At 43.3% G+C, this 12,619-nt stretch overlaps 1 protein-coding gene across 3 annotated transcripts in view; it reads left to right on the top strand.

The window, feature by feature from the left end:
• Positions 1 to 11,063, top strand: part of LRP3 (LDL receptor related protein 3) — a 31,146-nt gene extending 20,083 nt beyond the window's left edge. For all 3 annotated transcript variants that reach the window (XM_075433473.1, XM_075433472.1, XM_075433474.1), the window contains 4 exons: positions 2,912 to 3,120; positions 3,407 to 4,493; positions 5,685 to 5,817; positions 6,739 to 11,063. In XM_075433473.1, coding sequence (XP_075289588.1) covers positions 2,912 to 3,120; positions 3,407 to 4,493; positions 5,685 to 5,817; positions 6,739 to 7,551 — 2,242 coding nt within the window. In that variant the 3' untranslated portion in view covers positions 7,552 to 11,063. The remainder of the gene's footprint in view (positions 1 to 2,911; positions 3,121 to 3,406; positions 4,494 to 5,684; positions 5,818 to 6,738) is intronic.
• Positions 11,064 to 12,619: the final 1,556 nt, after the last annotated feature.

Below are 12,619 nucleotides of genomic sequence, written 5' to 3'. Positions count from 1 at the left end.
TGTACCCTCAGCAAGTTTGCAGATGACACCAAGCTGAGTGGTACGGTTGAGACACCAGAAGGACGGGATGCCATCCAGAGGGACCTGGACAAGCTGGAGAGGTGGGCCCATGTGAACATCATGAGGTTCAACAAGGCCAAGTGCAAGGTCCTACACCTGGGTCGGGGTAATCCCCGGTATCAATACAGTCTGGGGGATGAAAGGATCGAGAGCAGCTCTGCTGAGAGGGACTTGGGGGTACAAAAGGCTGGACATGAGCCGGCAATGTGCACTGGCAGCCCAGAGGGCCAACCGTGTCCTGGGCTGCATCAAGAGAAGCGTGGCCAGCAGGTCAAGAGAGGTGATTCTGCCCCTCTACTCTGCTCTGGTGAGACTTCACCTGGAGTACTGCGTTCAGCTCTGGAGCCCTCAGCACAAGAAGGACATGGAACTGTTGGAGCGGGTCCAAAGGAGGGCTACAAAAATGATCCAAGGGCTGGAGCACCTCTCCTATGAGGGCAGGCTGAGAGAGTTGGGCTTGTTCAGCCTGGAGAAGAGAAGGCTGTGGGGAGACCTGATTGCAGCCTTTCAGTACTTAAAGGGAGCCTGTAGGAAAGATGGGGACAATCTTTTTAGTAGAGACAGCAGTGCCAGGACGAGGGGTAATGGTTTTAAACTAAAACAGGGTAGGTTTAGGCTAGATATAAGGAAGAAATTCTTTACAATGAGGGTGGTGAAACACTGGAACGGGTTGCCCAGAGAGGTGGTGGAGGCCTCATCCCTGGAAACATTCCAGACCAGGTTGGACAGGGCTCTGAGCAACCTGATCTAGTTAGCGGTGTCCCTGCTCGCTGCAGGGGGGTTGGACTAGATGACCTCTAGGGGTCCATTCTGACCCAAAACTTTCTATGATTCTATGATTCTAAGAGATCAAAAGATTTAGTAATTTGTTTGTCATTCCACGCCACCCGTTCCCAGTTCCGAGTTTCCATTTCTTGATTTAGTGACTGTTCTTTTTTTCTTAAAAATTTTTGTTGTTGGACAGATAGGTATTTCTAATACTTATCCAAAAAGTCTTTATGATAAGAAATCCCTGCAGACAAGCCTTCAAGTAGATGATAGAAACCCTTGTTGATACCTGGTGCCAAAATGAGTTAGAGAGCAAAACCAAGGTGGTAGCTCAGTAATGCTGTCTCACGTCTCTTGCAGCATTGATGTGGGTGCCCGTAGTTTCACTTATGCTTTGTACAATTCCTTTTCATGCTGTAGTGCCTGTTCATACATTTTCTTGGTCATTAAAGTTTTTTGCAGAACACCTGGGACAGATACTCTTCAGTTTACCTTTGCATGGCTGAATACTTAAATATTTTCATTCTGACTGCACAGTCATGTGAAATTCCTTGCAAAATATACTGGTTCCAGAAGCTTGATGAGACTGCTTATAGCAAAAAATTAGGTGCTGTGGGAGTATTTCTTCCCAACTGGGAAGACACACAGAGCCGGGTGAGACAAAAAGAGTTCGAAAAGCGGAAGGACATACTGCTGTTTGGATTGTCCTTGCTTGCACATACATTGTTGGACATCTGTTAATTTCTATTTTAACTTCACACTTTCAGTGCTCTCTTACTTCTCATTCTCTTGCTGGTAATTTTTTTTGAGAGTAACTAAGCTGATATGTTTGGCAGAACCTACAGGTGTGTGTAGGCTGGATCTCCTGCTTAAATGAATTGGCTAGTTTTTGTAGTTATTGTTCTTTCCCTTTCAACTTCAAACAGCAAGATCTGGCAGGCATTGACAGCCTTTGGTAAATATACAGCGATAGCAGAAAATTATCTTTCTGCCTGTATTTTTCAAAGAATTAATCTTTTGTGTTTGTGAAAAGTCCTTTGTGGAAGGAGGTTTGTATTTTGTAGCAGCTTTTCAGCTTTTCTGAAACTTCTGTCATTAGGTATTTGCACAGCATATGCGCAAACTTCTACCAAGCTAATTTTGTGTTGTTGAGTTATATGAAAGAGGACCAAAATTAATTTGGAGTATTCTGAACAATGTGCCCTTTCCTAAGGAGTGTGCTTCTCTATACAATGCGATTGTCATTGCAGATTACTGAATGCTAATGTAATCTGTTTCATCAGACAACAAATACCCTCTATGGTTCCTGAGCTACAGGTTAGGGCATATTATCTGGTGGTGTTCAGCATTCTGCAAACAACTGGGGCACCTCTTTGCACAAGGTAAGCTACTATTGAATGATCACTGGGCTTGGGTCAGCGGAAGGCCTGGAGGTTCGACTGTAAAAGATTGCAGACTTGTTTGCATTACCAGAAAGGGAATATTTTAGTCTTTGAATTAAAAAAAACATAGCATTAGACTTTAGGTTCCATTTCCGACCCTTGCAGTCCTGTTCTCTTCTTGCCTTCTACCTGCCTATCCATAGCTTGAAGAGTTGATTTTTGTCTGTTGTATTTATCCCTTTAGGGTTCTTTGTACTGCTGCCTATTGTTCTTTTTTCCAGGACAGTAGTGTCTCCTCTCATCCCATAGTTTGATAGGTTTTAAGGTTGGAAAAGGCTGCTGAAATTAATCTACCTTCTGTATGATGTATTCTGGAATTGTGCTTTCACTCATATCTGTATTTTAGTAAGCAGTTTCGTTTAAGGACTCTAGGTAGAAGAGGAATCCTTTCAGCTTTTGGAGCTACTTGGCGTGCTGTTTACGCCTGTGAGATGGGTGCTTTTCCAAAATGGGGGAATTTGAGTGCTCTGTTTATATGTACTGAAGATACTATAGGTGTTTCATTATCTTTGAATGGGATCTCTTTATGTCAGCACTGCTTGGTGCAGAAAGTCAGCCGTTACAGTCTGGTTTTCCTCTGCTTGGCTTTGTTCCAGATACACGTCCTCTTTGTAACTTGTGTTTTATTTTGTTCCTAACAGTTTTAAGAACTTTGATTTGGAAGACTCTCAGAAGTGCGCAGTAGACTGGTTGATGATTGGCCCGTCTTCCAAGAGGGAGGAGTACAAAGTGTGTGGATCTTCCATACCTCCGTCTTTCATCTCTGCCAGGGACCATGTCTGGATATTTTTTCACTCAGATCCATCAAGCTCAGGACAGGCTCAGGGGTTTCGCCTTTCTTACATTAGAGGTAAAACCTTACAGTTTTGTTGGCTTCACTGATACTCTCTCTGGCAAAGCTTCAGAATGGTAGTATTTTTGTTTGTTGACAGGAGTCTTGGGCCAGTCTTGATGACTGTAAGGTATTAACATGGTAACAGTGGTATTATTTCCACTTGGCTGTTTAAGAGTATTCCTGAAGTGTACTGGCCTGACCAACTGACTTGTGACATGCAGGGTAGTAGACATTAAATAGTGACATCAGATGGTTCAAGAAGTTTTGATACTGACTCTTTTCCCCTTGCCCTCTTTCACAGGAAAGATAGGTCAGGCTGTATGCCAGTCAGATGAATTCCGTTGTGCAAATGGAAAGTGTATTCCTAGTACATGGAAGTGTAATTCCATGGATGAGTGTGGTGATAAGTCGGACGAGAGAAACTGCACTGTCCCTCCCACAGAGCCTCCGTCCAGCATCTGTCCCTCAGGAATGTTCCAGTGCAGTGCAGCCCACTCCACCAAGTGCTTGATGAACGAGCTGAGATGTAATTCAGTTAAGGACTGCAGTGATGGTTCAGACGAAGATAATTGTCCTGATCTTTCCTGTGGCAAAAAGCTGGGTAATTTTTATGGATCTTTTGCTTCCCCAGACTTATTCCGTGCCGATCACAGCAGATCAGACCTTCGCTGCACATGGTACGTGGATACACAAGATAATCGACATGTTCTGTTGCAGCTTGATTTGCAGTTAGGCTACAATGACTACGTAAAGGTGTATGATGGCATTGGAGAGAGAGGTGATAAATTAATGCAAACATTTTCTTACCACAACAATAGACGTTCGGTGAGTGTGGAGTCATCAAAGGGCCAGCTCACTGTGTCATATCATGCCCGCTCCAAGAGCACTGGCCATGGGTTCAATGCAACCTATCAGGTGAAAGGCTATTGCCTTCCTTGGGAACACCCTTGTGGGAGCGATGAGGAGTGTTTCACAGATAAGCAGCATTGTGATGGCTGGTGGCACTGCCCAAATGGCAAGGACGAGGAGAACTGTCCTGCTTGCCAGAAGAACGAATACCCATGTGAAGGAAACAGTGGGATTTGTTACTCAATACTTGACCGCTGTAATAACCAAAAGAACTGTCCAGATGGCTCGGATGAAAAAAACTGCTTCACTTGCCAGCCAGGAAACTTCCATTGTGGTACAAATCTGTGTATCTTTGAGACTTGGCGCTGTGACGGCCAAGAAGACTGCCAGGATGGAAGTGATGAACATAACTGCTTGGTGATCGTTCCTAGGAAGGTCATCACAGCTGCTCTGATCGGGAGTCTCGTGTGTGGCTTGCTGCTGGTGATAGCACTGGGTTGTGCATTTAAATTATATTCTCTGAGGACCAGGGAATACAGGTAAGCATCTTGTTTTTATGATGCTTGACTAGCTGTGGAGTTTTTTTCCTTTTTGTTTAAAGGAATAGAAGTTGATTGTTAACCAGAGAATTTGTAAAATACTGTGAAATCAATCAAAGGAATTGATGACAATTAAATAGCAGTCACAGCATTAGGCTTAGAGGAGAGTAGTTAAGTTTTTCGGAGGCATTGAGGGGAGTGTCACTCTTCTGTGATCTATGAGAAATATACATTTATTGTGCAGCCTGGAAGAACCTGTATCTAGCTTAAATCAAAATTATTTTGAGCAGTTTCCTCTTCCACCTCCTCCTCGTGCAACCCCTTGCACTGCCAAAAATTGAATGCTGAACTGTTACAGTGAAGTCTTTGCTGAATCTGAGCTGAGTAACTCTCCTCCTGCCCAAATACTCAGGTTCTCGGTTCTACTAAAAGCAGTGTCCTGCAATGGTGGGGCCTGTTCTGAGCAGGAGTTGTTGACCTCCACTGTTTCCGTCAGTGTGAGCTGTGCCCCTTTCCCCTGGTCCTGTGTGCCTTGCTGTGTGGATAGCGTGTGTCTTTCCGTGCCTGTGTTCGTGCAAGCCTGGTTCTGCCTTTCGGAAAAGAGTCATAAGGGACTTTCTGGAGCCCATCTCTTGTCGAGTGCACCAGCTCTGTGCCGTGCTGCTGACACCGTTTGTGTTTTCAGCACAGTGTGCTTTACATTCTCTGCTGATCAAATCTGCATGATTAAGGAGCTGGAAGCCAGCCACTGTGCTATATTGGGAACCTCGTTGTCTCAGTTCTGGTAGGACAGCCAAAGTGCTCTGCAGCTGCGAGCTGCCCCTGTTGTTTGATTGTTTCCAGTTCTTAATGTTGTCTTTTCCAAAAATAACCTTTGGGCCCTAGCTGAATAAGTTACCACTGTTGTTAGTGTATGCTGGCTGACTGAAAAAACTTTAGTTGCCACAAAGTCCAACCTGGGATTGCACCAAAGCATCTACTGATTTGACTCGCTGATGCTTATGCGCTCTACTCTTACTCCTTCTATTTTTTGTAACATCCTGATAAGATTTTCACAGAGCCTAGCTGAGAGTTTGGGGGTTTGCTGCTAGCGTAAAGCCCTTTGTACTGCTTTTATACATCAGTGTGAGGGAGGCAGGACAAACTGGCTGTTACTTCTCTTCCATGTTTTCCCTCTGGTTCTGTTTCCAGAGCATTTGAGACCCAGATGACGCGACTTGAGGCTGAGTTTGTGCGGCGGGAAGCCCCACCTTCCTACGGGCAGCTGATTGCACAAGGACTTATACCCCCCGTCGAAGACTTCCCTGTGTACAATGCATCACAAGTATGGAGACAGGGGTGCCAATGAACCTATCAGCAGCCAAACTATTATAAATTAGATAGAATCAGTCTGGAACTGTATTCTTTTGGTAGCTTGCTAATTATGTGGCAGTCATGTAAAATGTGTATGTTTTACTTGGAGCCAAAGAACCACAGTTAACGCATCTTGGTGCTGCTGGTAATTTTGAACACATTAAATGTGTTTGCTGGGGAACAGCAGTGAGACAAGCCCGTGCTGTTTTGCCGCGCATCAAGATAGAATGAACAGAGACAGAGAGGAAGGTCAGAAAGTAAAGAGAAAAAATGCTGTTTAAGCTGAAGCTGTAAATGTGCCTGAAACGATAAGAAAGTAAGGTATCTAGCAGTATTTTTTGGAAATTCTGGGATTAGTTTTCGTTTACAAATACATTACACTGGGAAGCCGTTAAGTCATTCTTCTGTTTCATTGCTGAGTTCTCAAAAATCTCCTGTGCCCCGTCAAAAGTGTCCAGCCGTGAAACAGTTCCTGGTGTGATAAAGCTCTTGTGGTTTGTTACTCAAGTGGAGAAGTAGTTTGCCTTGGCCTTTCTTCTCTGCTGTTGTCATCAGCTTTTGAGGGTCCTCTGCTGTTGCTGATGATAGAGGACTCGGTGGTCTGCAGTCTGTTTCTTTAGTGGAGACCTGATTGCACGAGTGGAGCATCTTCCTGGCAGACAAGTAGAGCTTAAACTCATAAAGGAAACACTTTCAGGGACAGTCTTTTGGTACAGGCAGAAATGTCTTTGGTATTCTTAAGTAGTTTGTTAGAAAATGCACATTTAACAAGGAAGTGTAGGGATCAAGCCTGAGAATTCTGGTGAAATGGAGATACTAGTGGAAAGAATAGGGTTTAGGAGAAGTCTTTTGAGTATGTGTGAAATCATAGTTTGTTACATCTGTGTTGCAGGCTTCTGTGCTGCAGAACATTCGAACCGCTATGAGGAGGCAGATGAGACGACACTCATCAAGACGCAGCTCGTCTCGGCGGCGCTTGGGCAGGCTCTGGAACAGACTCTTCCACAGACCTCGGGTGAGAGGCCAGATCCCGCTCCTGACGCCTGCCCGCACTTCACAGACTACACTGGGTGATGGAATCATCAACCCTGCTGAGGGGGCTATTCGCAGTCCTCCACCTTCTCCCGAAGGACCTAGTTCAGAGGCAGATGCCCATGGCCAAGCCAGGGGCCTACAAGAAGCTGGATGTAGCAGCTTGCAGCCAGAGATGGAAATCATAGAGCCATCACCTTCAAATGTCTTACCGAATACTTGCACAGCTGCACACCCAGAGCCTGAGGCTGGACACACTGATAAATCTTTAGGTGCTGAGACTTCTGGCAGTGAGCTTAAACAGTCCAGTAAAGTGGATTCAGGAAAGGCTTTCAGGGATCCTTTGTCTGAAGGTGTTACAGAAGCGATCCATGGAGGGTCAGCATCCAGGAGGACTCTCCCAGAGGGCAGTAGTTTAAGTAGCAGTCATCCGCTGAGGGAAGAGCCATGTAGGTTACCCTTGAAAAAGTGGGAGTCTGCTTATTCAGACAGTTCTGTGAATGTTCATATCCAAGTGGATGGACAAAACCGATGTTGCCCTAACTCATACCGGGAGGAGCCTTTGGGTGTTCATGCGGCTTGTTGCCATTCTGTGGAAGTGCCAATGTTAGAGTCATCTACGTCCCTCTCTGAAATCAATACCAGTGATGATGAATCCTTACTTGTTTGCTAATAAAAGGTTTTGGTTTGGCCCTGTACATTTTGTACCTTCATTGTTTATACGACAGTGCACTTTGATGATAGGTGGTATGTCTGTGCTCTCAACTTTGTCTCTTAAAACCAGTGTGCTTTAGTCCCCTGGGGAGTACAGTACAAGACTAAATGGGACAAGTTTTTGTCTTCATTGCTATTCGTGAAACTCCAGTGGGGCCGAAGTAGGCCAGTATGCAATGTCAGGGGCTAGGAGAGCAAGAATGTGTCAACTGCAGTTTGGAGCCATCTCCATCCTCTGGTATTTCTTCTGTGCATTTATTTACTCTGCATTCAGGGAATTGGTGTTTCCTTGCTTTTCAAGTGGTCTTACTGAAACTAGAGAGAACTGTTGGAACCTGGGGCAGGCACCAGTCATTGTAACTATGAGTACTAAACTAGAAATAACGTTGTCTTTTCAGACGTCATAATTTAATTAAAATTTAGTGATTTTAATAACAAATACTTGGAAGGAAATAAAATCCTTTCTAGCTTTCTCTTCATAGAAATTGTTCACTTCTTTTGCTTCTTTCAGAAATGTGTTGATGGTCATATGTACCGTGAGGCACCCACTAAAACCAAAGTTTCTTTATAGATTACTCGGAACGATACCAGGTGTCTTACCTGCTACAGCTTTGTGGTAAGAGATTGGCAGTGTTCAGTGTAAGCAGAGTGCAGTGAACCCCAGCTGCAGCAGTATTGCTTTTTTCTGTTGTCATATGTTACATTCTCTTCATAGTGGTGGTGTTAAGGTTGAAGATTTGTTTGCTTTCTCCCTCTCCTCTCTTTCCCCTCCTCCCTTCTGTTTCAGGAACTTTTATGATTATGCCCCTTTGGGTGTGCCCTGAAGGACACTGAGGCTTCGCAGCTCCCTTTGGCTGCAATAGAAAGCACTGAGCCCTTAGCAGCTGTCAGGATCATACTTCTATTTTATTTTGAAATACTTCTATTTTATTTTGAAATGAAATCTGCCTCACAAGTTTGCTTGTAAATCTGCTACCTAGGTGCAGATGTATAAATATTTTTTTATTTTTAGACATTTTTGTTTGCTTTTTTATTTGAATAACTGAAACAGATCAGTACCATTTTCAAAGCTGACACTGTGTGGATTGTACAACACGTAAACATAAACTGGTGCCTTTCTGTTTTTTAGAATGTAATTAAAAGCAAGCAATTTACTTACCTAGAAGAAGGGTGGCATTGCTTAACAAGGAGTGACTTGGTGCAGAATGACAGAACATTGCTGTGTGATAGCTTGGCCCTGTTGTGGTGGATGGGGTGTTGACCAGGCTCCCCCATGCTCTAACAAGAGCTCTGCTGCAGTGCCCCCGTGACAGTGCGACAAACTCAACTGCTTTATGTAGGAATGAACAAGGAAGTTGATGCTGCTGCTCTGTAAATACCCAAGTGCTCTGAAGCCTGTTTATTGCTTTAGGAATTCAAGTTGCCCAAAGTTATTAACTGAACTTGTACAACTGAGGTGGACCTGGGCTCTGCTGTCTGCTGGACGCTGCTGGCTGTAAAGGCAAACAGGCTTTTGCAGTGAACAGTTAAGTTTACATCAAAATGTCGTAGACTTTTCTCCTTTAAATGGGCTATATTTTGCCCTGGATCTTTTACTAGGACTCCCTTTGGGGGAGTGCCTTAAGAAGAACAAGGAATAGTACTTTGGTTTTAATGAAATTTAACATGGAAGGACTGAAGTAATTTTTTTCTCTTGAGTTGCATACTGGTTTCATACTATGCATTCCAGAGGCAGAAGATGCAAACTCGTTAAGGGCATTAATAGCAGGAAGGGCTTGTCGCAAAATGCAAGGAAATGTAGTTTTGAAAGATATCTTGCTTTCATAGCATTTGTAAACGTTTTGGGTACATTCCACCTTTGCAAGGCCATGTACTGTAGTCATTACACTGTCAGGGTTGTTATTTGCATCTAAGGCTACAAATTTTAGTGTCATCTTTTTTTTTTTTTGTCTAAATGTAATTTAAAATACATAGAATTGTATGTGTAAAGTAGTTAATTATAATTGGGAGGAAGATCATATTTTGAGGTTATTACTGTGCAGATATGAAGGATCTTAGAAATAAGTGTATATTTAATTCTGTTAGAAATGTATTTCTGTAATAAAGTAATGTTGATCATGCTATGCCTTAAACTAGCACCGCTGTAAGGCGCTTAAAGTTGAAATACATGTACTTCAGAATATTGCTATATTTTTGGGAACAACCCTGAACAGCTAACACTGTGTTTTATTTTAAGATGTGTAACTTCACGTAATTTCTTACGTATATCATATGTATTTTGTGTACTGAGCCGTCTGGTAACTCAATGAAATTTCCACCGAGAAGGTTTTATTTTTAGAAACTTTAAAAAATCCAGGTTAATGAAAATCTGATGCTTGAAGTGTACAGAAATGATCGAGCCCTCACTACTGGAATCTGTAGCCTTGCATTGAGAGATACAAGCCTGGTGCTCTTTCTAAGCACCTAACTTTTGTATTCTGCGAGACAGCATTCTCTCCCGGCTCCACTAGCTCATTTCTTGGAGGGAAGAGTCACACATTTACTGTTAATTTTGCAGACAGTGTCTCTCTGTCTGGTGTGAGCACAGACAGGTGTGTTGTGGTGTCCTGGAATACCGATACCGGAAGGAACCGCAAAGCCTGCCTCAGTGTGTGTCTGCCCTCCCTCCTGCTCTTGGGAGCATTTAGCAGTGCATCAACTGTCCTCGAAGAGACCTAAGTTCTGTTTTGTGTAAGCTGCCTCCTTGTATTCAGAGCTTCTTAAAGAGTGAAAAACTGCAGCTCTGCCAGACATGTGCAGGAAGAGCTCATTGTTACATTTCTTTGCTCAGTGGAAAGTATCACACTTTAATGACTATACAACCCAACATTAATCAGCTAATAAACTTCTTAAAATTTTTGTGATTTTAATAATGCTTTTCTGCACACTTTAAAGATTTTCGTAGACAGAAGGGAAAGTGTTTAAGATAGCTTTCTTTTTTTTTTTCTTTTAAGATACAAAACTCCCCTGTCCAAGCAGCCAAAAATCCCTCCCTAAAAAAAAAAATCTCTGAATGGAGAAGAATGCCTACACTGGTTTCAGAAGAATGAAAGCTCACAGGCAGCATTAAGGAAAAGTGATCCCCTTATGTTTTCTCTTACTGCTATTAAAACACGGGGAATGTTCCTGTTTGAAATTGTGGCACCATCCAGCTTGTGTATGACTTTGTAATGTCCCTTAAATGTACTTGTTTTCTTTTTCTGTTCTCTGCTTTGGGTTTTTTTTTTAATTTACATGTTGTATATATTCATTTAGATACGACATTTTACCATAACATATGTACAGGTGTATGGTTCGGGTATGGCATCATGGTTGCCGGTGTCTGCTGGTTCCTGGACAATGATACTAAGCAAGTAAGACACTGGATCCCATCATACTTTGCTCATGCTTTGGATCTCTTATTTTTTAATAAAATTTCACGTGCCCAGAGAATGTGGGTTTCTGACTGTCACTCACCTGAATTGTACTCCCACAGCTTTTGTTTGACTCGGACTCTGCCTGTGCCAACCCATGGCTCAGTGTGTTGATATGAATATGTCACATAGGAGTTTTTTGTTTTGCTTTTGGTTTGGGTGGTTTTGGTTGTTTGGTTTTTTTATTGTTACTTGCTTTTTCTGGTAGCTGAAGCTGTGGAGGTGCATCACTTTTTTACATGGTACATGTGATTTCTTACCCCTAGCAATTCACTTGTACACAGCTGCCTTTAAAATGCATGTGTGCATGTAGCCCAAATAACCAAAAGAAGCCCTGAAGTGTATGACCCTCTAAGTGGTTTAAAAAAAAAATAAATTTCTGAAGTACAGCCTCTTATTTCCATCACTCAGGGCAGTGCTTGTTTTGCTGATGCTTTTCCCTTCCCAGTCTGTGCTTTGGAGGGTACCACTGGCCCTGTCCTGCTGTTTTTCAGCAGAAGGCAGAGGGTTGAGTTATTTTGCGTTGACAGACATTTACTGTACAGACTTGGAAACCTTTATCTGTATTGAAGAGAATTGGACAGACATTATGGTCATCCAGATTGACCCGTAGCCGTGAAGGATGGGAGGACACAGCTTGATGCAGAGGGATGATTCCTCCTAACCTGGCAGAAAGAGTGTTTGCTTTGCTTCACCACGAAGCGCTGACTCAGCTGCAATGACAGTGGCACAAGCAGTAACACTACAAACCATATCCTGACGTTAGCGAGGCTGAAATGAATACAGCACATAAAATGGAAATGGAGTAATAAACGATACCTGTGTGTTTGCAGCAGAGTTTGTTGACAGCCTGTGTAGTGCAATAGATTTGTCTTACGACAAACCAAGGAGCTAACTCAAAAAGCCGTGAGGGAATTACGTATTTTTTAATCAGACCTTTCTCTGAGAGGAAGAAGAGCTGCTTTTGCTTAAGATTTTGGTCTTTGCAGGAAACTGAGTTTTAATGTCCCAGGCAGGCATTAGGATTTAAAATCCAGTACAAGTGGCTGTCTGCCCACGACCTGAACCTCTCGGGCAGCAAACCTCATCTCCTGTCTCTTGTCAGTCTGTTACCCCAGCAGTCTCCGTTCAGCAGGCCATCCTCCCCTTTTCAGGTGCCGGCTCTTGTGTTCTTGGCTGCAGCGACGAAGTGCTGACCAAGGCTGCTGTGAGTGGTAGAGGTTTACATTTTATTCCCTCTTCATTCTTTCTTTCCTGCCTTATGATGCCGTCTAGGTCTCCCTCCCTGCTATTGCTATCTCTTACTTTAGGACTTTGAAACATGTTTCTTTTAGGCCTCTCAGCATCTCTTGGTCACTTTCTAATCCTTTTCCTTGGATTTTCCTTTTTCATTTGTCCAAGTGCAGAGGTTTCTTGTTGAAGTTAGAGCACTGGTGAGAAGTGTCAAGGAATGAAGAGGGGAGGTTTAAAAAGCCAAGGATGCTGTGCCTGTGCACACAACCAGAGTTGGAGGTAGGCATGGGGCATGCCCAGCTGAGCTCTAAAGCTTTAGGAAAAGACAAAACCAACTTCGAT

This window comes from Opisthocomus hoazin, chromosome 12, assembly GCF_030867145.1.
Source record: "Opisthocomus hoazin isolate bOpiHoa1 chromosome 12, bOpiHoa1.hap1, whole genome shotgun sequence".
Classification (NCBI taxonomy): Eukaryota; Metazoa; Chordata; class Aves; order Opisthocomiformes; family Opisthocomidae; genus Opisthocomus; species Opisthocomus hoazin.
Note: the sequence above shows the minus strand (reverse complement) of the source record. Positions and strands in the feature narration are given on the sequence as shown.